The sequence below is a fragment of the Falco cherrug genome, chromosome 1 (assembly GCF_023634085.1).
Source record: "Falco cherrug isolate bFalChe1 chromosome 1, bFalChe1.pri, whole genome shotgun sequence".
NCBI lineage: Eukaryota > Metazoa > Chordata > Aves > Falconiformes > Falconidae > Falco > Falco cherrug.
This window is the reverse complement of record NC_073697.1, coordinates 123,494,486-123,521,191: the sequence shown is the minus strand read 5'-3', so window position 1 is coordinate 123,521,191 and position 26,706 is coordinate 123,494,486. Positions and strand designations below refer to the sequence as shown.

At 37.8% G+C, this 26,706-nt stretch overlaps 1 protein-coding gene across 14 annotated transcripts in view; it reads left to right on the top strand.

Annotated features, from left to right (window-relative positions):
- Window positions 1-318: 318 nt before the first annotated feature.
- PECAM1 (platelet and endothelial cell adhesion molecule 1) overlaps window positions 319-26,706 on the top strand; it is a 33,507-nt gene continuing 7,119 nt past the window's right edge. For 2 of the 14 annotated variants that reach the window (XM_027808204.2, XM_027808207.2), the window contains exons 1-14: window positions 320-595; window positions 726-752; window positions 2,587-2,880; window positions 3,717-4,016; window positions 4,111-4,380; window positions 4,763-5,023; window positions 6,027-6,308; window positions 9,853-10,134; window positions 10,550-10,657; window positions 11,455-11,482; window positions 11,955-12,025; window positions 12,694-12,750; window positions 15,079-15,147; window positions 19,933-20,060. In XM_027808204.2, coding sequence (XP_027664005.1) covers window positions 562-595; window positions 726-752; window positions 2,587-2,880; window positions 3,717-4,016; window positions 4,111-4,380; window positions 4,763-5,023; window positions 6,027-6,308; window positions 9,853-10,134; window positions 10,550-10,657; window positions 11,455-11,482; window positions 11,955-12,025; window positions 12,694-12,750; window positions 15,079-15,147; window positions 19,933-20,060 — 2,211 coding nt within the window. In that variant the 5' untranslated portion in view covers window positions 320-561. Of the gene's footprint in view, window positions 596-725; window positions 753-2,586; window positions 2,881-3,716; window positions 4,017-4,110; window positions 4,381-4,762; window positions 5,024-6,026; window positions 6,309-9,852; window positions 10,135-10,549; window positions 10,658-11,454; window positions 11,483-11,954; window positions 12,026-12,693; window positions 12,751-14,999; window positions 15,047-15,078; window positions 15,148-19,932; window positions 20,061-22,607; window positions 22,626-26,706 lie in introns of those variants that run through there. The other 12 variants (XM_014281533.3, XM_014281528.3, XM_014281531.3 and 9 more) reach the window with 9 other exon arrangements.

Sequence of the window (26,706 nt, the reverse complement as noted above, 5' to 3'; positions counted from 1 at the left end):
TTTGTCACAGCAAGGATGAGACACCTAGAAATGAAGGTAAAGGGGAAAAATTAATGATTATGTAGATCTATTCTCTGGCAGAGTCCTCCATGTCAGGATGAAGGGAAATACTCAAGGATCTGCTGAGGTCAAATCGCAAAGGTAATTTGTGTTCGTAAATGGTTAATCATGACTTAAAAATACCCATATTGACAGGAACTGCAGGATAAATGTCATTGGAACTTCTTGTTTTTTTTAATACACCTTAAGAAATTAAACAAAGCAAATGCATTTGGTGGCGCCCTCAGGAAAAGTCCAGTCACTTCCTGAACAGTAATCTGCCTGTGAGCAGCAGATAGATTGTCATTGTTTGCTGTTTCCAGTAATGGGAACGATTACTTGATCTAGCCAGTTTCTGTTGAAGACCTGGGAAAACTTATGCATTTTAATGGAAAAATTTTATCTGTTTCCATAAAACAACAGCAGAAAAAACCAAAACCTGGTTTTGGTACCTGGAGGCATCACCTCTGATGATGAATATTGTTTTATTTTGGAATTAAGTGTTTGTTCTTCAGGAACGAGATGTATCTTGCTCTTCTGGTGATTTTCTTGCAGTGTAAGTTTGGTAAATAAATATCTGGGTGGGTACATGTGTTTTGGGGTTGTTTGGCGCTATTTACTGTTTCCCGTTACTGTTTCTCAATCTGTAAGCTTTGAAAATCACATTTCTTTTCTATTTTTTCCAGGTTCAGAACTTTACAGTCAGAAGAGAGGTAGGTAATTAAGTTTTTTTTTCACACACAAATTTAAAATAAGTAATTTAACTAATCCATCAGTTGTTGGTGTGCATCCGTAACAGTTTGTCTGGTTTTGCTCAGTACAAAATCGGGCCATGTAAAAAAAAAAAAAAAAAAAAATTATTCCTTGGTGGTGTTTCTTGGTATAGTGTTACAATGAGACATGTGCTGCTCGTACTTCAATAAATGTTTTAGTGAAATCTTTCCTAGAATAACTTTCTTTACTGAGGCACAGAAGAGAAGAGATGGGAAAGAAAATGTAATTACTAGTGTTTTGGTTTTGGTCTTTAAAAAGCCCTTTCATACCCACAAGCAAGGAGGATAAAATTATAGAAAATAAGTTAAGGGCACTCACTCTTGCTCTTTTTTTCTTGCAAACGAAAAGAACATGCCTGACCAGAGCAGAGAACTTGCGTTCTGAAAGGAATACGTTTACTTTTTACCGTATCATCTTGCTGACTTCCAGCACGTACACTCTGCAGACTTCCTTTCCTCAGTCTCTAGCGAGAAATGTTTGCTTCTAATAATGTGCTTTACTTACATGCAAAGAAATCTGCAATTTTTGCATTGGTTTTACACCCAAAACTCTCTCTAGCAAGGACAGTTTATAAATAGCTGGTACATGGCACGGGACTTATTTAGATACAGGAAAGTTTTCTTGTTCTAGTTGCAAATTTCTAATACATATCCTGGCCAAAACAGGCATACCCAAAAGCTGTCAGTTCTAAAGGAAGGGAAAGTGAACGAGGTCATAAATCTTTCTCTCTACTTGTTCATCTAGCTGTGTGAATAAAATATTAATTATACCAGGATTCTAATAATTATAAAATTTTAAGCTACAAATTATTTATCATTGCTGTGGTTACAAACACAGAAGCATTGTATATATATATATATTCATGCTATTATAAACTTTATTTCTTAAAGTGTTTATGAATTTTAATACTTTTTAGAATAGGAATATTGTAGTCAGTATATTTTTTCAGGGGCTAACATATCTAAATTAATTGAAAGCATTGCTTCTGCATATGATTCTTTATTTGAATCAGGGTATGATTGTTAAGGACTCTTGAGAGTGTGGTTGCTGGACTGCCAACAGCGTAAAGTTAAGCATGTACATGTGTGCTTGCAGAATTTGTACCCAAATATCTCCTGTTACACTCTAGTTATCATAAACTAGAGATTTAAGATTATCCCGACCTTGTCAGTTACATGTTTCAAGTGGTACTTGCTGAGTGACATAACTCTAAGCTTACTTTCAGATAAAAAATACTGGTATAACTCCAGGGATTTCTGCTAATTGGGGGTGAATTGGCTTGGGGTTTAATACAACTCTGAGCAGGGTTTTGCTGTCATTTTTCAGCTTATTCAAACAAGTATAAATACAAAATTTTGTTCACCTCTCAGATCTCTTGCCAAATATAGTTGAAGACAGCAAACCATAAGAAATAAGCAAAACCAAGAAGTAGCTGCAAACCTATTCCCATGTCCTCTGTATCTTCTAGGGAGTATAGTAGATTTGGTCATGAGCATGGCCAGATCAATGATTCTTTCAGTTCCCCAAGGCAAAGACTGAGCAGATGGACAGTGTGTGCTGTGACAATCAGTAGTTGCCTCTAGTATATCTGTGCAGTGGAAAGTAAAGCTGCCAGCACTGTCAACATCTGTGAGATCTGACCACAAAGTTATAACATGGGCTGCTATGGTACAATGAATTAATTTTTGTGATTAAAATGTAACAGCTTAAGATAACAGAATTATGTTGGACTAATTGAAAATAAATATAACTCTCTTTTCTTTTTCCATCAAGTTTTTACTTTCAACACAGTTGACATTAAGGTTCAGCCATCTGTCAAAGTAAAGAATGGAGCTCCTCTGTCAATTACCTGCCATGCTGATATTAGCAAAAGCACCGATTTCCAACTGAAGCATAATTTTACATTTTTTAAAGATGGCAAACTTGTGTTCATGACTGTATCAGACAAAAGAGATGCACGCTATGAAATACCTGTGGCTAGATCTTCAGATACAGGAGACTATGAATGTACTGTGGAAGCAGGCGGAAAGACAAAATCTAGTAACTCCTTGCATGTTTGGGTAACAGGTGAGTATTGCTTCAAACACAGCAGTTTCTAAGATATAAAAAGAGAACAACCTTCCAGGGGAAGTAACAATACTTGGTACTAAATAGGATATCTTGCAAAGTGGTTTTTATCTGTAGATGTGACAGTACTTTACGAGAGTTTAGTACTAAATCCTCATGTTAATGCACAGAAATGAAATCATGGTCCCAAGGCTATATCAGGGATAGTCAGGAAGTCAATCTGTGCTTCCTGTGCCACCATCCCTCTGAGCTTCTGTTCCCTAGACTAGAGAAAGTATTACCTGTGAAAGCTTGTGCTTGTAGACCATGAACATGATGGGGGGCAGGTATATTACTGGAAAAGCTGGAAATAATGTAGAGAGATTCCAGCGTTGTGACAGCCATTGCCAAAGCTAGTATCAACTATGGACTACTTTTGTGGACAATGTTATATCAGTCTTGTTCTTTCATCTCCTAGGAGAACAGGGACCACCTTCATCTATACTCTTTCTAGCCATGTGTTGACTGCAAGTGACTTTTTTCCCCTTGGAAAGAATTTGTTCCGCATTAAATTACTACAGGGTTGTGCAGGGCCTGCCTGTACTTTTTCTTCAGAGGTGTGCATCTCTAGGTACAGAAGCTGGTATGGCATTTAGTTTCTTGGCTTGCTCATTTCTGAGTGGCAATAGGAAACACGGAGGAGAAAGCGGTCTTACCTTCAAAACACTTAAGTTTCATACTTCACACATGGCATCAAGATTGTATTACCCTCTTGAGGTATGACCATAGTCATCAGAAGTAGCGTTTATTTCAGGATTATGCAATGGTCTGTTTCTCTTCTTGTTTTCTGTTCTAAGGAATGACCAAGCCAATCCTGACTGCTGAGAAGAAAGAAGTTTTAGAGGGTGAAGTCGTGAAATTACGTTGTGAGCTGCCAGAAGAAGTTCCTCCTTTATATTTCTTTTTCCGGAAGATGAAGATGAATTCAACACCTAAAGAAAAATCTGTATTTGAATCACAGAGAAATTTTTCTGTAGTGGAATTTCCTGTTGAAGAAGGAGATAATATTTTACAATTTGATTGCTTTGCTAGGAGAAATGTAAAACTCGAATTTGAAAGCTCAGAACACAGCAAAAAAACACTTGTTACAGTCAGGGGTAAGTTTTTTTTTTTAAAAGCTTTTCTTTTTACATTTCTTTGCTTGCTATAATTAAGAAGTTGGGTCATGCGTTTATATGTATTGTCTTGCAGAACCATTTATAAAGCCTACTCTGAATGTCAAGCCCTCAAGTAATATTACAGAAGGAGATAGAATACAGATTGAATGTTCAACTGTGGTAGCCCGGATGCGTGACATTGAAATCATACTCCAGAAAAACAAAACAATACTGAACAGTGTACGAGATGAGAAACTTCTGAAATACTCTGCAGTAGCTACTCTAGAGGACAGTGGTGAATACCAGTGTAAGGTGGAGCAAGGGAGAGCATCTAAAACCACCAAACTGAATATTGTTGTGTCAGGTAACACCTCTGTTCATCTTAGATTTTACTCAATGGATTAATATTTAAATTTAAATTCAGTAGAACTCAACATCCAAGTGTAACCTCCACGTCGAACTGTAAATTTTCCTGAAGTTAAAGCCTATTTAGATTTAGATTTTGGTTTCTGATTTTTGCCTGCCAATACTTTCAAACGGAAAGAATAGCTCCAAGTAATGACTATGAAAAGTGTTTTCAAGCGATCGCTAAGTTTCTGTTTCCTCTGAAAATATTATTATCTTAAAATAACATGATTGGGTTTTTTCCTTGATTCACTATGTCCTTTATTCTGTATGCTTTGAGATAGGTAGTCATATTCTTTTAGGCTCAATTTGAATGAATTAATTCTCTTTTTGTCTTGCAGAGTTATTCCCCAAGCCAATATTGGCTGCTTCTGTGATTAAGCTGGATGAAAATAAAGAATTAACTTTGAGTTGCAGCATTAATGGTTTTCAGAAAGCTAACTTCTCTATATTGCGGAAAAATTCAAATGCAGACATCTGGTTGAAAAATTCTAAGAACTTAACAATGAGAGTTAACGTGAATGATACTGGATCCTATATCTGTAAAGCTGAAGTAAAAGGAATAGTCAAAGAGAGCAAACCTGTAACGATAAATGTGTACGGTGAGTTGATACAGAGGCTTAGAACCCAATGGTGGTGGGAAAAAAATCAAACCTGTAAGCTTATGAATACGCACATCTGTTTACAAAATCAGACTCTAGTTAATGAACTAGCAAGGTGTCTATTAGTTCTCGCAATATCAGTTTCTGTGAGATGTGCCTGTCATCTTTAGCTGTAGAGGATTTGGCCTATTGTGATTCAATCAAGTCAGACTCTGCCAGGGCAGGCCCTAGGAGAAGGGAGTTAGTGTGTCTGCCTTCTGTTCCCTTGATTCTGCTGGGTGCCAGATAAACTCTCATTCATTACCATTTGCAGGAGCTGGGAATGTTCTGCAAACCTTTCACTCACCAGTTTGATCTGAAACTCTGTCAGTGTCTGCCTTGAATCCCTCCCCCTGACCCTGCAGGCAGAAAGCCATGAAAGCCAGAGGTCATCTGGATAGCTCTCCTCCAGAAAAGCCAAGTTTTTTGCTATCAGTACAACCCCCTCACCAGCACACTAATTACAATCACACTAGTTTCCGTTCGTCTCATGGAACAAGCACAGTTGGTTCTCAGGTCTGTAAAGGGGGATTAACTGGGTTGTGACTCACTATGCTGCAGAAACAGAGATCCCTGACTAGGTGCTGCAGGATCCATCTCAGGTAATACATGAAATGGTGCTTGCATATATTTTTGCTCTACAGACTTACTCCTTGGGTCAGAGCTAGTTCTGGAGTTTGGATGATCCACAGCTGTGTCACTGATCCTTTTTTTGTTTTCCTTTACATTGTTCTTGTATGTGATTTTATTCTAAGTCACATACGTTCTGTTATCTATGTTTTTATTTTGTTCAGGTCACCCCCTGCTTCCATTCTGTCAATGAGGAACAGCTTCCCAATGTAGGCTGTGTGCGTGCAAACTAGCTAAATATTGTGTATTTATATGTATTCTATAAAATAATATTGTATCTTTTGGCTTTATGCAGTGTATTTAGCAAAATTTTTTTCTTTTATTCCCCTATTAGCTCCAGTCTCCAAGCCAACTCTTTCTGTTGTCAGTGGTTTACCGGAGGTGGTGTTAGGGAAGTCTCTACTGTTAATCTGTCGTTCAGTGATGGGAACACCACCGATAACATTCACATTCTACAAAGGAAATAAAATTAAGGAAACAGTAGTTAATGACACATATGCTACATTCTTGGATGAAAATATTGGACAAAATGACAAAGGAGGTTACAGATGTGATGCTAAAAATAATCATTCCAGTGGTATGAAAACTAGCAATATTCTAAACATCACAGTAATAGGTAAGTTTGTTTAATTCTTCTTCTTGCTGAGTGTCATTTTTATTTTTGAAACTGTAGCAGCAAATGATGGGCTAAACAAAATGGATGTAAAATGTTTACAATTTTTTGCTCACTTGAATTAAAAATAGTTGGAGATCTGTATCACAGATTATTTGTCACTGAAGTGAAAATCTTGATCGTAATCTGAATCAAGTTAACTACAGTTGCGTTTATTTTAATGTTAAAAACAGATCTGATTTGAACTGATACAGAAGCAGTTTTAGTAAAAATAATGATTAAAAATTTCAGGATCAGATCCATTTTCTTCATGTTTGATTTTCATAGGACTGGATTAAACATGTACATAATGATATTGGAGTAGTCTGTGATTTTACTCACTAAAATAATTGAGCTAGCTAGATTACTGGTAAAAGACGTAAATTTGCACTTTTAATAATGTCTCCAAGCACTGAGCATATGTTCAATACCAGGAACTGCAGTTGCTAAGTAGCTCTGAAAGTCAGTCTGTGATTGTACTTTATTAACACCTAGGAGTTACTGTATATGAGCAAAGTCTCTGATCTCCAAATAGATGTGAAGCAGAAAGGGAAAATTCCTCTGTCCAAGAGGGAAACTGGTAGTTGAAGCTTTAAAAATAAGATTAATTTGAAATTCACGGAAGAAAGCATAATGTCTGATATATGCTGGGAATCTTAGCAGTACTCCAAGAATGGGAATGCAAGTGAAAAAGCTGTGATTTGTAAGTGTGTTGCAAAATTGGCAGATATGAAGAAAAACCAAAGCAAATAATAATACTGTAATAGGCCACATAAGACTGGTCTTAGGATTGATAACTCTTAAAACTTGTGCTTGTGTTTTTTCCTGTCATTACGTGTGTAAAGCAGCGTCTTGTCTTGGTAGGAGTTTTCTTAACTAATGCACTGTTTCTGTAGGTTTGTTTGGTGCACCAGAGCAGATGGTAGTAAGGTTTCATGTGACAGTTCCTGGTTTAGATCCTAAAGGTTTAAAGGTGTGGCTCAAGAAAATTCTGTCACCAATTTAGACTACGTTCTGTCTGTGTCCAGAGAACTTACTTGTCAACAATAGGTTTTGCTTATGGGCCTTAAGGAAGTTTCTTGGATATTCTGTACCCAAGATAAGGATTGTACCTTGAATTTAATTTGAAAATCTAAGATAAATAATTCTGGGGAACAGAGTAGCTGTTTGAAGAGGTGTACGGAAGCCTTCTGAACTAGATGAAGGTCCCTTATAGTTGCAGGCTTCATGTTGACAGACACCATCTTGTTGGGGTTCATCTTTAGTAGCGAATGAGGTAAGCAGAAATAGTAGTTTCTTACCCAAGTAGAAATAAATCTTTGATTGTGGCTGCTTCTCCTGGAGGACCTGAGAATATTCTTAATCTACAGAAGGTACCAACTAATCGTAGGTAGTGACCTTTTATTAAAGGAACTAATAATTTGCCTGTAACATCTTCAAAATGTTTGTCTGCTCAGTAGTGTCAGCTCTACCTCGCTTGGTTCAGAGTTGGTCAGTTTTGTCAGTCTGCTGTCAATAAAATTGACTATTTTGGCAGTGGTTCAAGAATATGTGGTGAAGGACAAGTAGAGCTGTGTATCCTACGCATGTTGTTGGCACCTATGTCAATTGACCAGATAGTAACTGCATATACTGCTGGAAAAAAAATAAAGAGTTCTTTGGGCTGTAAGGGAATTAGTGATGGTGGATCCACTTGTAGAGCCGTTTTAACCCATATCTTTGGCTCCTTGCTACTTTTCTTGAATGTATCAGTAGTATTTTAGATTTACTTAACCTGATTACAACAAAGTAGTCCAGGACCAGAGCAGAAGTGTATTCTTGACCTATCGAAAAGAAGAAAGAATCTCTCTTTACCAAGGAGTTCTCAGTTTTGCATCCTGAGCTGAACCCTAATTGCATTGGTTTTAATAAGATAACAGGCCAGTTTCACTCTGAGTTTTGACACCGAGTTGTATGTGACTAGAACAGATATATCCAGAACTGTTGCATTTCTTCTGAATCAGTTGGATTATTGTAGAGTTGAAGGACATGCTCTCTGTTCTCTGAGCCCCCAACCAGGTTTCTTAATACAGAATTTGCATTTGCCTAGACTGTAGAAGTAGGACTGCACCTTGAGTTCATCAGTACCACCAGGATATGCTTTGCTAACTCTAGAGAACTGCTAAATGATAAAACTCTGAAGAGGTTTATCAAGTGAGATTTAAAGTCAAGGTAATTTGAAGTAACAAGTAACAAATCAACAAATACAAAGCATAATCTTAGTCAACAAATAAGTGGGTGTTTCTTTGGTGGAGCTAGTGTATCCCAGCTGTTAGAGGAGTGGTTCAGGGTATATTGTGACACTGCTGGGTAGTTCTCAACGTAAGGTCACGTTTTGGAGCCTGGTGAGCCAGTTTCTGCAGTCCACCACTCCTGAGGTGGTGGCTTCAGATTCTCTGTATTCTGTCCTTCCTGTCTGCACCAGATTTGAAAAAAGTCTTATGTTTTATAGAACAATCCTTTTCTATCATGGGATCAGTTGTAGTAACCCACGTCTTTTATCTAAACCTGTTCCCTGCTTCCTAATGTGAATACAGCTGTCATGGCCAGCCATCTTTTCGTATCAGATCTGGTTTCCTCCTTCTGCTTCTGTACCAGTGTTGCCTTAGTTTTTCATCTCCTTTTCATCTGCCTTGTGTGATCCTGCCCCAAACACATTTGTAATATTTCCAGATAAATTTTATTCAGTGATTTTTAGCAAAACAGATGCTTCCTATCACATTTTATGAAGCTACTAACATTGTACATGCCTTGAATCACAGAAGGTATGTACGTCTTTTCCCCATGTAAATATAAGTGCTGATGCTCATCTGCTCCTGTGCTGGATCTGGATATGTTAAAATACTTAATTTGTAAAACAGCAAACTTATAAGAACATGCATAGCCAAAATACAGTTTTTAACTTGTTCAAATGCAAACTAACTTCTTTTATTGTGTTTGCTATATTCTGTAACTTTTAGAATCTGGGACTTGCTTGCTTATGTCTTTGAAGAACTTGATCCATTATCTGCTCATATTCACTATTGTATACTAAATGTTACAAGAAAGATATAGTTAGCATAAAATAGCATAACTACATAACTGTGAAAGCATAGCTACATAAATTGAACTATCATTATTTATACTATCAAACTGCTGAGGGAATTATTTCTGAAAATTAAATAATTTGTAGGTTGGGACCTGAGGGGCATCCAAAGGAGTTTAAGAGAAGAAGCTGACTGACTTCTGTGGAATGGATATAGCTTCTTTCTGTGGCTGCTTTGTTTCTTTATAGTGTCCTCTCTATTTCTGGGTGTATAAAAATACTTACTAGAGGATGCTGTCAGGTACAGATTGTTCAGAAAGATTAATACTGTGCATTCAGTCTCTGCTTAAGCATTAAAGCAAGCATTTCTACAATACAATGTTTTATCATTAAAGTTATTTCAAATAATGCTAATATTTGTTTTCTTTGTGCCTTCCTCTGTAGTACCAATCAAGAATGCCAGCTTGGGCAGTGTTCCATATGGAGAAGTAGAAGATGGCAGTGAGACTGTTTTTCTCTGCTCTGTAAAAGAAGGATCTTGGCCAATCCGCTTCAGGATTTTTAGAAAAACTGATCGTGAAGTTCTTCTATTTGAAAAAAATGAAAATGCACACAGAGTCGTGTGGCGCAGGGAAGCAATGAACAGGCAGGACACAGGGACATATTACTGCATGGCTTCTAATCGAGCTAATGTGGATGTGAAAAGCCATCCAATAACCATCAGTGGTAAGCTAACTTTAATGATAAACTGCATGTTATGTCATCATGACAGGTGAAGTCATGTTATCTGGGATATTGCCAACTATAATTTCTTTACTTGTTTTTGTTCTGCCATTGTCAGAAGTTAAACAGAGAGATCCATTTATAAATGGAGATTGTCTAACTCGCGTAGAAAAGTTTGTGTGACGCCCAAAAACCAAAGGAGCCAGATGCAAGCTAAAAGTAACCCATTGTTATACTGAATTTTTGGTCACAAAGGAGAGGCTCACTAGTGAACTTTGCATGCAAGTCTCCTTAAAAGTTCTTCCTCAGTGTGTAAGAAGTCCAGTTTGTAGTAAAATGAAAGGTCAGGAACTGCGGAAGTTGGTAATGACGACCTGTGACTGTCATACTCTCTTAAACGTATCTTTCTTATTTCCAGTTATCTTAGCGGCTTGGCAGAAAGGAGTCATTGCTGCATTTGTCCTAATACTTATCGCAGGAGCAGTAACTCTCACTTTATGGTGGCTTTTGTGTAAGAAGAAAAAGGGTAATGAATGGTTCTCTTCTATTTGATTGGTGACAAATGTATTACAGTTAAACTTGCATGTGTTTCAGGAGCAAAGGCTTGTGGGGGTAAGGTTTCAGGAAATGATTAAACACCATTTAAAAAACCTAAAATGCCAGGTGGTCCAAATTAAGCTTAAGCTTTCCAAGTATAGTGGGAAGAATGGAAGCATCTAAGTAACGTTACCGGGAAGGCACTAGTGAAGCAATCACAGGCCAGAATCACGCTGTTCTGTTGCAGTCCTAGGTTTGGAATTCAGTCTCATGCAACATAGAGGCAGACAGGGCCTGAGGAGTTTTTAGATCCCTTATAAAGCTATGACAATTTGATCTGGGATCCCAGCTTGGGTGTAATTGAGGTACTTCTCTGGGCCTCATGAAACAAATTTAAGATTATTAGGTTGTGGGGTAGTTGGTTTTTTTTTCTCCCCACACAGTAATACAATTTCACTTAGGGATTTGTCTTTTATCATTAAGGTATTCTTTCAGATCTTTCAGAAAATAAGCAAATCTGGTTTGTCCTGTGATATGCAGTACATTGCAAAATATTTGGGAAAATTTGGAGTCCAGGGTTTGGAATCTTAGGTTCTCTGTGAAAAAGGCATTTAAGGGACCTGGATGTTAAAGAGGATGTAAGACACTGGGTAATTAATTTTGTGAAAGCCAGGATAAATTATTCTGACTTGGGTAGAAAATCACTGTATTTTTATTTGATTTTTGTTTTTAAATTATTTTACTTGTGCACTCTACTAATAGATGCTTTTATTTTTCTCTGTCAAGCTAAAGGACCATCCATGGAGATGTCTGGGTAAGATGGCTTGCTTTATGGTAATGGTGAAGTATTTATTTTAAAGGGCTGGAGACCTTCCACTGTATGAATATAGTTTATTATGGCACACACCTGCAGACAATAGATGGTTGTGCTTCATGTACCACCTGCTAACACCACAACAGGATGAGGAAATACTCTAAAAATAGGAAAGAAAAAAAAGCCAGCTAAGAGAAATAGAAGGATGTCAGGCCTGCATTTGAATGCATTTAGATATGGAACTAAAAATACAGAGGTCTTATAGAAGAGTAATGCAAGAGGGAATGTTTTTGACCTTAAAATTTGTTTGTGCTTCTCTTAAAGACAAAGGCAAAATTTTCATTAGCTTGAATATTTAAGAATTTGTGGTAGTCAGTCATAGACAATGACTGATCTTTGCATATCATCATGTTGTTATTTCTATTGACTAATTTTGGATAATTAAATCAACTTTTATTGGTTTGCTTTTCAGTTCTGCATTGGCTACAAACTTGCCAAATGAAAAACTGACAAGACAGCACAATGATGGAGACTACTATTCAGGTAAGAGTTATTTCTGTAAGACTGTGAGTGAGTTGGCTTAATTAAACGTTTATTTAAAGTTTTGGACTTACATGGTTGTTGTTTGGATAGGGGCCAGTGTTTTGGGAATACAGAGGAATACCAATAACATTCTCCCAAGTATCTTTTATCATTTTGTCTTTGTAAAGTTTTTTATGAATGTCTTATGCAAAGATTGATTTATAAGTCTGCTCATCACTTCTACCAGGCAACCTGCTAACTATATTACAGATGGAGAAATCATGATAAAAAAAAGTACTTTCTGGTTTTGACACAGCTGTAAGAGTATTTTGGAGAGGAGATTTGAGTTGTGGCATATGGTCCTGTGATGTGGCCACAGTGTAGCAATGTTAACTTGCCATGACTGGCACCTTTCATTCCAGGATCTCAATGAACTTTACAAAGACAGGTGGACATGTTGTTTAGAGCACCTGATATAAACCAAGTTACTGTTTGGGTGGGTTTTAGCTGGTCATTTAAAAAGCCACATTCTTCCCACCTGTGTTATATAAATGTCTTGGGTGTGAAACTAAAAGTAGAATTTCTCATATACAAATAAACATAATGACAATAGGAATTGCAGCTGTGTAACTCATTTGATTGACTGTAACAAATATTTTGTCAGCTCAACTTTTTCTTTAATATTTTAGGATCAGGTTACATTGAAGATAGTGAAAATCACATGAAATCACCAGATGAAAGTAAAGGTAATTTCATACTTAAACAATAGTTTTTTGAATTATTTTATGGTTGAAAGTTGTGACATTTTCTAATGGCAGCAGTCTAGATTTGATAGGTGCAGTCCTTTCCTTTTTGTCTTTGATAGTGGGGAAGACTCCTTCCTTTGCTGAGCTGCTTAGTTCTTTTTCCTTGGGTGCAAAATGGCAATGACAGGACCAATTTACCAACTGCATTATGAAGTGTTATTAGTTGTGCTGGATTCCACACCATCTAATGAAGGATGGTATAAAAATACAACTTGGGCTTAAAATTGTAAGTTCTATAAAACAAATATTCAGAAATTTAAAAAAAAACCCTTTTCTACAGATTTCTGCTTCTTTTACTTCTCTGTCCTTTCTTCATTTCTACAGATCTTGATGTATTTATATATATTATATATATATATAAACCCTGCCAAATACTTTGAGACACCGTATGGGAAATATATATTAATTAAAACATGTCATCAAGTTACTGCATCATTATAGCACATTGTCTTCTTCAAGACTGATGTTTTTAAGGTATTTAGTGAAAGAATAGCACTTAAATATGTGGGTATTGCCATCTGAAAGTATACTTTGTCCCATATATTTTTGTTTTATGTTGATGTGAAAGTATTCTCATGGTTTAGATGCAATTTCTGATGGCTTATTTTGACTTGATTGTCTATTGGACCATGAGCTGAACGGTAGTTGGAAAGGCATCTTAGTGTAACTAAATGTCAAAGTTTAACTGAACTTAGTTCAGAACATGGAACTAGACTCCTGCATAAGCCTGCATGTAACATAGGTGGCAGAAATTTCTGGCTGATAATTCTTCGATGCAATTCTGCGTGTGCAGGTCTGCATTGTACCACAAAACTAAGAGATAGGTGCTGCACTAAGTTAATTTTGCAGGAAAACCTGGAAATAACCTTTGGAAACTCTAGCTTAGTGACTTGTTTTTGCTATTGTATCCTACCTGTTTCAGGTTAAACGGGCTCTGGTCTAATGATCTGCATATGTGCCAGAAATAAATGGGTTCAATCCTTACCTACTGTGGACTGGGCAGCTTCATTAAAACCAACTAGGCTATTACAAATCTTTCTACCAGTGGTGAAAACCAAGTCTATGATTCATACACCTCTAAAAATAACAGCATCTCATCTACATTTGTGTGGCAATAGCTTTTACTTCAGCAAGCAAAAGGAAGGAGCTTATAGTCATTGCATGGAAGTTAATCCATTGTGGCCTGAATAAGTCAAATTAGAACTAGAGAGACATACTCATGCAAAACAAACATACAGACAGCAGAAACATAGGAACATAAGGCTGTACTGATCATTCAGAATCACTGTTCTTGTAGGAAGCATGTAATTTAAACTTTGTAATTAACTAGTATGTCACCCTAAACACTGTTCTTGTTTTATTTCAGCATTTTTTCCTCTCCTTTCTCTCGCCAATGCTTCAAAACTTTGCTGTTCTAATCATTAGATCTTTCTATAATTTCTGTTTTAAAAGATCTGTAAGCAGTTTTGCAGGATTCCAGTCTGGATGACTGTTGTGGTTCCTTCCAACTTTTACAGAAATCTAGTAGAAAACCATCTCCACCCTAAGGAAAAGAGTAGAAAGCAACAGCTGTTCCCTGTGTCTGTTGTATCCAGGTAGCCAGTACCTGTCACTTAGTAAATCAGGCGTCTAATTGTGAGGCTTTCTGTGGGCACTGTGACAGAGAAGCATTTTGAGGAGGAAGATGAGTTGCCATCAGATAGGTGTTCTATGGAGGGCTTGAAGGGCAACATAAGGGAAAAGTGCTGAAATTGCTTATTGGCACAGCAGAAATTGGGAGTATGAGAGGTGATGAGGAAGGCAGTGAAAAACTTAGAGAAGGCTTTAAATGTGAGGGAAGTGGAGAATGGGAAATGTCCTGCCACAGCAGCCGTAGAAAAGGAGGAAAAAAATAATGGCAGGGAGAGAAAAAGAAGAGAAAGGAACTGGAGCAGGAATATGGGAGAATCTCATAGTTCTGTGCTCCATTTGCACTGTGCTGCTTTTGAAGGTGACAAATTAAGAGTTTTAGGCACAATTTGCATGTCCCACAGTTTCAGAAATCTGGCTTGAGTTGGTCTACTGCCTTTCAGATGACCCTTAGGAATGGTTTGACATTACAATTCTTAGCAGAGTAACTTCCATCTGCCATAAGTAGGGCCTGATCCCGCACCTATCAAAGACAATGAGGACTTGTCCATTAATTTCAGTGGCAGCAGGATCAGGCCCACAGCTCAAATGAAGCATGCACTCCTACAAAGAAACATCTTCTTGATATTTTTGGGGCAGGACCTGACCTTGAGAGTGCTGAGGTGGAGTACACTGAAGTTGAAGTATCAACGCTTGATCCTCACAGAGGTAATAAACTGTCTGGCCTCTATAGTTATGTTTTGGGAGCAACTCTGGTATTCCTGACACTGGTCTGATATTGGCATCCATCAGTGTAAAAGTAGGTTGTGGGTTTTTTGCGTGACAGTTTCAGGCCAGTAGTGCTCTTTAATGTAGATGATGCTGTGGCAACCACGCCGCTGTTCATCACAGCCCTTCTTCCCCTGGGATACTCTTATGTGTTTGCCCTTCCCATCCACATGAGGTCTGTGCAGAGCAGGGGCTCCCAGATGGAGCTGTGGCTCTGAGCAGAGGGCAGCCTGCTGTGAATCTTCATGCTACAGAGTCCAAATTCACTGATAGCCATTTGAGGTTAGCCACAGAGTAGGATAATGGAGAGAACAGAAAGCAGTGGAATTTCCTCCTTCATAAAGGAACTGGTTGAAGGGTCAAAGCTGTGTAATTCATTTGTGATAGAGAAGAAAGAGAGGCCAGCATAGATTTAGTCCCTCGGTCTGGAGAGGCCTGGAGACCATCCTGGATTTTGTGGCACATTAAACAGAGAAATGAGAATATCGATGCCCAGATAACTTTGGCCTCCTACCTCTAGTTCTGTGGTAACAGTAACCAGACCTCGTAGCATAATGCTGAGGTACATGTCTCTGGGACCTTGACAGAGAAATATCCACTGAAATTTATTTTCAATACCAGATGCACATTTCAGTCGTTCTGTGTCCTCTGGAGAACTGTGACACCATTATGCCCTTGTGTTGAAAGCTGTTAAATCTTTCAGAAATTTACAAAAAGTTTCAAGTAGCTAAGAGTGAATAAAATCTATGAGAGATGTTTATGGTATGTTCTAGCTTCTTTGCTTTAGCTGAATGAGAAGCAGACTGATATGGATACAAAGAAATGAATACATATGCTTTTTCCTGGTAGGAAGGACTGCTCACTTATTTCAGAGACCAAAGACATGATTGTTTAGTTAGAAATACAGACGTTTGGGCAAAAGTGCTTACTTTTTAAGCTTGGCAGCAACACTCTCCCAAAAGAGCCTGTCTTCCTATTCTTTCTCTGTTTCCCCTTGTGGTATCATTCATCACAAGAGTTTTCCCTGTGTTCTAAGCATGCTGTTTATCCACCTCTGCTAAATTCTGTGCTGAGATACCATAGTTGTACTCTTTTTTCAGAATAGGGCTAACACTTCATTGTTCCAGCTGTTTCTGAGTGTGCACTACACAATGCAATGGTGTAGAATGATAAAGATATGCTAGTGCATGATTATTTAAATTAAAAGCCCTATTAAATGCAAGATCAGCATCTCTAAAAGTAGCCTTTTCATCCCTTTCCTGGCTGAGTAATAAGATGGTATCCATGCTATGTAGACTGAACCCCCCATTAAACTGCAAAATAATGTTTAATGTAGTGTGTAAATGAGATCAGATTATTTTAACAGAATGCTGTCCCATGTTACAGACCTATTTATGTACATCAATTGATTCTATAAGACTGAACTGTGCTTCAAGTATATTGAGATATGATAGCTCCCTAATCTATTTCTTTTGTTGCACCCAGGACATAAGTGAGTTCTTAGTAAATGCATGATTTGGTTATGTAAATGGCAACCGCACTGCAAGTATTTCACATTAATCTCTTAGAGCATCTTAATGTGTTAATCTCTTAGAGCATCTTAAAAGTTCTGCTTAAATGCAAAGAGTTGCATGAAACCAAGTTGCAGTTTGGTTCCTTCTCAGGGAACAGACTTTTTGGGTTGTCACCTAGCTCCAAATCCCTATTGCACCTCTTTTGATTCCACTTATTTTCTGAATGAAGGCAAAGTATATCATGCTTACCTTTTCTCTGGGTGCGCATCTCTCATCCAGCAGGCTGCACGTACAGTCTGATTCCTTCTGCCTTTTGAGGAACTCGTTTCTTTGATTTCTCAGGACTAACTTCAGATTAATTTATCTTCCCAATCATTTGTTCCTCCCGCCACTGTTGTCAATGTCAATACTAATGTTCATCTCAGGAGCAGGAGAATCTTATTTTCTGTATTGTGAAAGATTACTGCAATAAATGCTGCGGTATCTAAGCTATAACAGTAGCCTTTTATGCCACTTTTGGGAATCGGGAATAATCAAATGCCACCTCAAACCAGGTTTACATAATTGCAGAAGGATGTACATCTTGTATTTGACAGCAAAGGGCTACTTACATTTGAAAACAGTGTTTTCACCCTTTTTTTTTCCAGGGTGTCTGTACTAGCTGGTCATTTCTGAAATAGTTTTTGACACAGTATAATGGTGAACAGGCTAGTGTATCAAGAACTTTATTTGTACTGTGCTTCTGTATGAGGAGCAAAACCCGGTTCATTACAGTGTTACTGACAGTGAATGATAAGCTTGCTAGACGCAAAGTTTCACTGCTTTACTTTAAAACTTCCATGTGGGAATAACTTGATACCTACTTTTTGAAGTAGGGGTGGGGAGGCTAGACAAGTACAAGATGGAGCTGGGGCTACACATTCCAGAAGTCATAGTGGAATGTTAATTTAATATTTAAAGAGGTGGTAATTCTAGAGAATTATTAAATTGAATATTTACAGAGATTATATACTTGACAAAAAACCATAGTGCTTAACTTTTCTAAAGCTTGGTTGTGTAAAAAGATGGCAAAGTGGTTTAGATGTTTTATTGTTAATCTGATCAAAATCAAAGGCCAGTGCTAAAGTATGATCAGGAAATAACTCTAACGTGAGAAGGGAGAAACCACTAATCGTGGCTGAGTAAGAACATGCTCCTTCTTTTACTTTTATAGCTGGTTATTTATTATAAAGTTAGTGGGAAGAAAATGTCATATCATCCAAGTAATTTCTCCTAGCACATTTTTTCAGTGCTGAGGTGACTTTTGGAGCATTAATGAAGAAAATAACATCGGCAGTGGGATTATACCACAATTTAATGAAATGGGTCCAGGGAAAAAAAGAACAAGCTAAGGAAATACCTCTCACCAAGTCTTTCACAGAGTCAACACGAGTAGATTTTAGGACTGTAATCTGCTTTAAAAAAAAAAAAAAAGCATTCCAAATGAAATTAGCTACCTCATTAAAATTCTTTAAAATTCTGAGAAGATTACTTCTTTCTTCACTGGAAATTGAATTGATCATTTAAGCAGTAGTCCATGAGCATATGAAATGTGCTTCAAGATCTTCAGACTATTTTGCAGAAAGAAAGTTCATGCCAAAACTGCAAGTTTGAAGGCTGTGGTTAGGGACTCGGTGAAGTGTAACTCCTACTGTTGTTGAAATTAATGGCAGTTTTGCAACTCAATTCTGATATGTTAGCTCCCAACATTTAAAGGATGCTTAACAGAATTTAAAAAAAAATGAAATTAGCTTTGGGAAATTAGAATGCAGTGCCAGAGACACTTAGATTTCTTCAGAGCAATGCAGAACAGTAACAGTCCTGATCCTGAGTCTGGCTGCAGATCAGTATGTCTGAATTCTTTAAACTTTTTTTAATAGCTGAAGTACAGGACTCTGTATCCAGAAATGTGAATTTTCTTTCCAGTTTCTTGCAGAGAGGGAACAGCAATTTTTTTTTTTCAACTTCAGCTCAAAAAATCTAACCTTGGTTCATTGAAGATCCACAGAAATTAGAGGTGATATCGATATGATTCTGAGGTTTTCTAAGAGACTCAGTTTAACTGAAATGAGTGAATGTTTCTAAAATGCTTTGAGATGCTTGAACAGCAAGCTCCTAGACCCTGCATGCATAAGCCTTTATACCAAATGAAGGAAGTGGTTTTAAATGCACAGAATTCTGGAGCACTTTGCTTTACTATGGTTGCCCAGGGATTCTTAATCTACAACCATGCAAGAATTCAAGGAAATTGTCCTAATTTCCTACTAGCCAGAGCTGTGTTTACACTGGCCATAGAGAACCTGAGTTCTTGCTATTTTCAAGCCTTTAGACAAGGCTTTGCCCCTTCCCTAGTGGGGTAAGTGCCTGTAGTTTGGTATCAAATCTCTATGGGTAAACTTTCACAGATGTCATATAGGAAGCAAAAAGCTCTTCCTCTTTTGCTATCTCATAGAAGAGCAGAGGTTTAAAGGAGCTTATTTGTAAAACTAAGGGTCTCAAAAGTACGTGTCTAAGACAAACGTGGTATCCCAGCTGTGACCTTGGAGGCACAAATCTTCTGTCTGCTTTTTCTCCTCACTTTCTATCTTTCCACAAGCCACCTTAGCCTTCGCTCCTGCTATGTCTGCCTGATCTCAGTGCACTAATGAAAGTTTCCACCACGCTGAGGAACCGAGAGGAGTCCTTTCCCAGAGAGCACCAAAATAGAAGTGTGAAATCTGCAGATATTCTTCTGACACATTTCACAAAGAACACTACATTAGATCAGTTTTGTGCCCGTAAGATTTAATCAGGCTAGTTGCCAAAATGGGGTGTAGTTAGTCTTCCGAAGGATAGATCTCCTCAGGTCTAGGATCCCTAAATCCTTAGAATAAATCGAAGAAGCTTTTTAGAGTGATCCAGAGAAACTCTTCTCCAGTGGTAGATATCTCTGTAAAATTAAAGTAGTATCAATTTAAGTTGAGAAGTTTATTAGAATGTTAAAGTCAAATTGAGAAAGGGAAGCCTGTTTCATCATCTTTTTTTATACAGAGGGAGATGTCCCTCTCAGAACCTTACAGTCTGGGTTTGGGGGCGGGGGTGTAGTTGCTTTTTATACAGACTCCATAGGCTCATTGCTGCTTATGTTAACTACTTCCTCTGAAAGTAAAACAGTGTGTTCTGCTTGTTTAAGGAGCTTTTCATAAGGCAAACAACAAAAAAAAAAAAGAAAAGAAATTGATTCTGTGCCAATACATTTTCCAGCTCCTGTACAGAAGGGGACTGAAACAGTTTATAGTGAAATCAGAAAAGCTAATAATGGTAAGTAAAGCTAGTGAAAAATTAAACACATAAAGGAAGCATTTGTATAGAGATTAGGGATAAATTTGTGACTGAATACTTTTGGAGATAAATACCATTAAAAAGAGATCCAAGTCATACAGGAAAATACTGAGTGCAGCTACAAAATCACAGGTGTTGATGAATTGTATAGCACCTTCATGGTTTCTCATAAACGACAGATATTTGATGCAGTGAGATTCATATTTGTAACATCTGCCTCATCAGCCCATTTGTAATCTACTAAGTAGTTGGGCCATACATCTGGATCCAAATCTGGAGCTGAACATGCCCTGTTAGGTATTAGGATGGTGTGTTGTGTTATCTCAAACTGCTTATGAGCAACACTTTTCCTCTTAGTTGAGCCTGTTTGCCATGTGTTATAAAGTATTACACTGGTTTTGCATATAACCCCAGAAAATATCTATAGAACCTCTAATAACAAACTCTCAAAACCTTTAAAGCAATGTGATCACTTCGGTAGGGTGGGTTATTTATTTTGAGCACCATCAAAAATTGTCTCAGATTGTATATGCCAGCCGCTCTACCTTTCTACCTCCTGTAACACAGAGGTTTGTATGCAGACATTAGCAACTTACTGGCAATTACTGTCTATGAATGTTCTGGCAGTAATGAGTTCAGAGACAGTAGGTTAAAAGCATTTCTTCATAGTTTGTCGAAGACTAAATCAGAAAGGATTTCCTTTCTTCTCTTTGTGTTAGGAAGTCTAGATTTGTAAATATTAGGGCTGTAAACTGTTCAGGTTTTGTCCCCATCCGCGTTATTAAGTGGCTTTGTTGTGTGCCATTTTTGATTGTTGTGTTTTAATTTGCTATTTTTTCTATTTTATAAGGGATTTCCTACCCACTCTGACACAGTATTCTGTTTCTATGGAGTCTTTCATGTAAGGGTCTTCAAGTACTTTAGAAAACATAACTCGATTTTCCTTTGTGAAGACTTACAAGGCAATTTTTAAATCTCCATTTTACAGCTGAATAAACAGAGAGATTAGGTCATTTGTTTAAAGCAGTATGTTTAGATAGTGACAACATTGGGAACAGAATTTCAGTCTTTGCTTAGTTCTGAGCCTGTGTGTTGTAGCCATTTTTAACAGCCTTGCACTGAAAAGCAGAATATCCTTTACACTAAAGAACAGTGCTAGGCAGCATCATAAGAAAAAACAGGTTCATTTTAGGGCTGAACCCAAAGGCCACTAATGTTCTAAAATGTTTTCCAGCCAGCGTGAGTTGGACCTGTAACAAGCTGCAGAAGCTGACTGTATAATCCCTTGCTCACTTTCTGCCAAGGTGTGAAGCTGATTATTAGACCTTTCACCATTCCTATTTTTGACACAATGGAAAGTGTTGCATATTAGAAGTATGTTTTGTGAGTTGTAGTGTAAACTCGAGGTTGGTACAGCAGAGCTGTGGAAGACTACTTGCCATAAAGTGGGAACTGCAATAAAATGAGATATGATTGAAATACCAAGCTGAATTATCCAGATGATATGCAAACGCCCCTTAATCTTGCAGTCCACCTGCTCTTTTATGTATAACATTCTACAGTTTCAGTTATTCTTGGAAACCTAGTAACAGTTTGTTGTTTTAATCACGTCTGGTTTTCCTGAGTGATACACAGGAAAAGTGTTTCAATTAGATAAGCAGTGCATCACATTGCTGTGCAGTTGCTTTGGATAGCTCCATTACAGTCTATTTAAATGTAACATTTACTTTGAATTTTGATAGGCTGTATGATTGCAAGGTGGCAAAGTATAAATACAGTGGAGGATCCCTAGGAAGTAAATCATCTTCTTAAATACTTTTAATATATATCAATATATTAAAGGCCAATTGTGAAAGATGTTGAACATTGCTAGTAGGTGCAGAAGTCTGTTTGCCCTTATGATTTTCACTATGTTTGAAAATTCTTTGAGATTTTTGAGCAAATGCAAGAGTACAATCTACTTCAGGAAGTTAATGGTTCAGAAAGATGTGTCCTCTGGGGAAATTACATGAATTTGGGAATTGCTGTCAGCTGTGCAGTTCGACAGACTTAACACTTAAGACCTATGTAACATTTTATTATTATGTGTTTGTAGGTAACTATTGTGATTTGGGTTTGTTTAATTAGAATTGAGTGCTTCATAAGCAATTTTGGCTTTTCAAGGAGTTGTCTGTGCATTCCAGAAATTGTGTCCACTGGAGAGGAAGCTGAAGAGCTGTCACTAGTTGTTATGTTTTATACAAGTCTTCGTGACTGAGCTAAAGTATTTTTCCACTTCATTTTTTCTGATGGCTCTCACTGCTGTCCCCAGTAAGGCAGATCCCATGTCAGTAACCAGCTTCTCTTGTATTTTGAGTTTTACAGCTATTGCTTGTCCTTATCCCAAAATGTGAATCCATAGTGCAGATAATGCTCTGACCTTTCCCAAGCCCCAGGCCTTTGGCAGTGTGCTGGGCATCTGCTGTTATTCCTTTTCTTTTTATTTTCCTGTATTGGCTATGTTATCTCCTGTTACTATCATTTCAGTGTCTCCATCATACTATGGTAAGACTTCCCATCCCATCTGCTGTGCTGCTTTCCTGACATTCTGAGTGCCAGGCCTGAAGAGAAGCTACATTAAAGATAGGTGGAAACAAACTGTCAAAATGCACATTTCAAATCCCAGAAGACCTGCATGTGGTTAACTACAGTCAACCTTTTAACAATACGAAAAGCAGATCATTTGCAAAATCCAGGTCTAGTCAGGTGTATTTTGATTGAAAGTCAAATATAAGTACCATAGATAAAGAATCTCAGTCTCTTTTAGTTGGATGCTAGATTTCCTCTGATATAATGAGAGGTTTCAGGAGGATGCTGATCACTAGCATTGTTTCAGGAAGCAGCTGAAAGACATTAAGTTGTCCTTGCGTTATTACTGAAAGGTTAGTTTAATTCAGAGATTTAGTGTTCAGGAAGTTCACCCAGGTATTGATGTAAAATTTTTTCTAGAGCAATAGGCTGTTACTTTAGTATTTCACATAAAATACCTAAAGCTTCAAGTCCCAGCTTTAAGTCAAACCTTACATCCAAATGGCAATTTGGGGAATTGTCACAATTAGTATCAGTCAGGTCAATAACACGTTAGTCTAAAAGTCCTTCACACCTATCAGGATGAACCGATTTCCTTAAAATACTACTTTTTCTGGTTGCTCTGTGGAAAGGCCAAAGTATATTGGGAGTCGGGAATATCCAGCCCCGTGCCAGAGCTGTAGCTTTTTGTTCAGAAAGAACTGAGACAATTCCAAACTTAAGCAAAACAGGCAATTGTCTATGTCAACTGCCAAGACTGCCAAGAATGATAAAATGGCTGTGGTCCTGCTGCCTACTTTGCCTGTGCTGGACTCCCAGCAGGCTAGGCTGGCAGCCGGTGTGCTTCCTGAGGGAGGGGTCAGCATGTGTCAGATACTAAGTTCAGCTGGGTAGGTGGAGGCTCTTTTAGATGCACGATGTACTTCCATCACACCTTTCATCTTCCCAAGAGGCAGTAGGGGCAGAAGTCTAAGCATTCTCCATACTGCTTCTTTATCTCAGCTCTACCCCTTTCCTCAACATTGATCCCAGTTCTTGGGGTAGCATAGTTCTGCTCACGTTGCTGAGAAGACTAGAGCCAACTCCAGCTGGCAGATTTCCTTACATTTTTTCAGGCACTTCCCATGGAAGACAATGTATTAGTATGTTCTTGCTCCTTCAGCGAATTCTGCCTTTGCTTGCTGTGTATCAGCTCACAAAAGGCAGTGACAGGCTTTACGCTGATCTTGATGTGCGCTAAATTGAACCTCATAGTGTTTTGTTGCAAGATAACTAGTCCTAATTTCTTGTTAGAAAATTGAAATCTAGTGAACAAAATGCAGAGCTAGCCTTTATGCTGCCAAGCCTGGAAAACTGAATTGCTCACTTGGAAGCAACTGCAGTGGCGAGACAGGAAATTCGAAGAATCCTATTGCAACCAACAATGTACTATGGAAAAATAAATATATCCCAGTGGAAAGAGGCATGAGAAGTCCCCATTGCATTCAGTAGTTTGGAACAAACTATTGGAAATCAGTTCTAGCAATCAGGAAATCTGCTCAAATACTTTCCTGCTACTTAGCCTTAGGCTTAACACCTCAGTACTTAGCCAGAATTTCCCTCTGAATGCCTCTTCCAGCATTACACTACATTCCACATTACATCCTTATGTAAATGTGGATGGAGAAAACTTACAGGATCTGGGGATTCATTTTGCTATTCAAAACTCAGGCCTTATGAGCACATGCTACTTGCATGCAGTCTGAAATCATGCAAATAACCTGTCCCTTCTCCAAAATAAAAACCCTTTGGACCTTTAGATTTCAAGACATATTCTAGACCAAAGCCTGGATCTGTGAGACATTGATTTCAGAGCCAAATGCTTATAATAGCTTCAGCCAAAAATTCTGCAGAGCCAGATGGTTTCAGTAAGACACAAATATGCAGGGAGCTTCTGACCTTGCTTGAACCTAAAATGCAAAACTGAATTGCATGCATGCCCCTGTGTAAGATCTATTCCCAAGCTGCCTGCCAGGATTCCCTTTTAGAAGCTACTGCTCCAATATAAGGCTTGGCAGAATGTAGTATGTGCCTGCAGTTCAGCATCTTCAGATGATAATCTAGCATCTTAGCTTTCACCAGTGTTGGAGATGGGTTTGAAATAGATTATGAACTGCAATTGTTCAGGCATGTCTTCTCCTTAACCTCTAGTAACAAGAAAGGGCAGAGCAGATGGGGATGACAGTGTCTTAAATTCCTGCCATTAATATATTTCTTCGTAAAAATGTGTTCTTTGAATTTTAAATCCCATCAACTAAAAGCAGTAGCAAGGGTTTAAATCCATCAGAAATCTATAAAAAACACCTGCCTTCATTAGACTCTAGGAATCTTTTAGAAATCACCAGCCCCAGACCTTCAGCTCTGATTCCTTTCACAAAACATGCAGTTTCTTGTTTGCCCTGCTATGGAAGCTTGACCAGTTTTGCTGTATATGACTAGAATCTAGCATCTCTCATTTCCCTGGTTTTATTAGTACGGGAAAGCCAGGTGTCATTTGAAAAATCTCTCTGTTCTCTTTCATCACTGTAAAATCAGTGTGTTTCAAGTAAAAAACACCTCATATTTTTAATAGGAATGAAATAAAAAAGGTTGTGAAAAGATTAATGTAGCAAAGAATTGGCAAAAGCACTGTGTCATTGTGCTTTCGTTAGAGGCTATGCTTGTTTACCCGATTGGTACCTTTTAAAAATCATGTAGCCTTCCAGCAGCACTTTACCAGGAGAATGTAATAATCTGCGTGCTTTAAGAGATATGGTACTTAGCTAGAAAACCACACTATTTTGAGTATGGGTGACAGATAACAAGGAGGCGGGCTATCTGTGATAGTGACCTAGTAGCTTTGGGATGGCAAACATCCCATTGTTTGAAGTTTGGAATTTATACAAAATTTCTCATTTCCTCCTTCCTGTAAGCACAATACATGGTGACAGAGGACTAAACTAGAGCTCGTTAATACTTCACTTCATAAACCTAACATATAGTTTTGTCCATTTAAAGTCAAGCTTTGATGTAGCACTGGGTCAGCAGTGTTTTTGTTCACTTCTGTCACCTTTCAGGACACAAAAAGCTTTTACGTGTTTCCCACGTAACTTACTATTTTGTTTCTTATCAAACTGGTTAAACATATAGGGATCAAACTTGCCCCAAACATTAAGATCCATTTTATACTGAAAGAAACTTTATGTACTGGAATAAAGTGCTATAGTCACCTCAGTTTTTAATCCTTTTCCTAGGCTAAAAGTTCTGGGTAGAACTGTCTGGGAGAAAACTTGTAGAGTACAGTGCCAGCGACATTCATGTAGTCTCTCTGTGTTTCAGGAATTGCAGCCTGATTGTATACTGTGTTCATGATGCTGCTTTCAGTGAGGCAGAATCACAATCCTCATGTAAATGTGGATGGTAGAAACTGTATGAGCTTAACTGCACGAGCTTAACTGCACCAGAGAGATACATGGATGTAACTGTAAAGAAGAGAGAAAAAGAGACGAGCATTATCTGCCAAGTTAGATTCACCTGTGTTCAGTTTCCTCATTACTTCTGCTGGCTTGCAAGGGAGTTACTAAAAGATCTTGAATTAAAGTTCTATTTATGGCAGTAGTACCTTTCATAATATCCTTCATGTAACGATGTCAGAGAACCTTTCAACATTTAGTGTAAGTGTTCTGCCTATGGGAGAACTGATGTTATTATTTGCAGTTTAAAAATATATATACTTAAGAAAAACATAGATTCAGAAACTATTCCACATTTATAGAAGAAATGCTGGCAAGGTTAACCCAGAGTCCTAGTCCAAACCCTCTGTTTTAAGCATTAGATGAATTTCCTTGACATGACCTCTCTCCACTGAATTTGATGTACTTCCCAAGAAAATGCCCTTCAAGATTCAGCACTTTCTTTAGTCATGTGTGAAATATCTTAACAGACCATACAAAAGAGCGCTTTTAACAAGACTTAAAGTCCTCTTCTGAAAGCAGAGTTACTTCCCTTATGTATCTAGATTGCCTTACTTTCAGAGGGC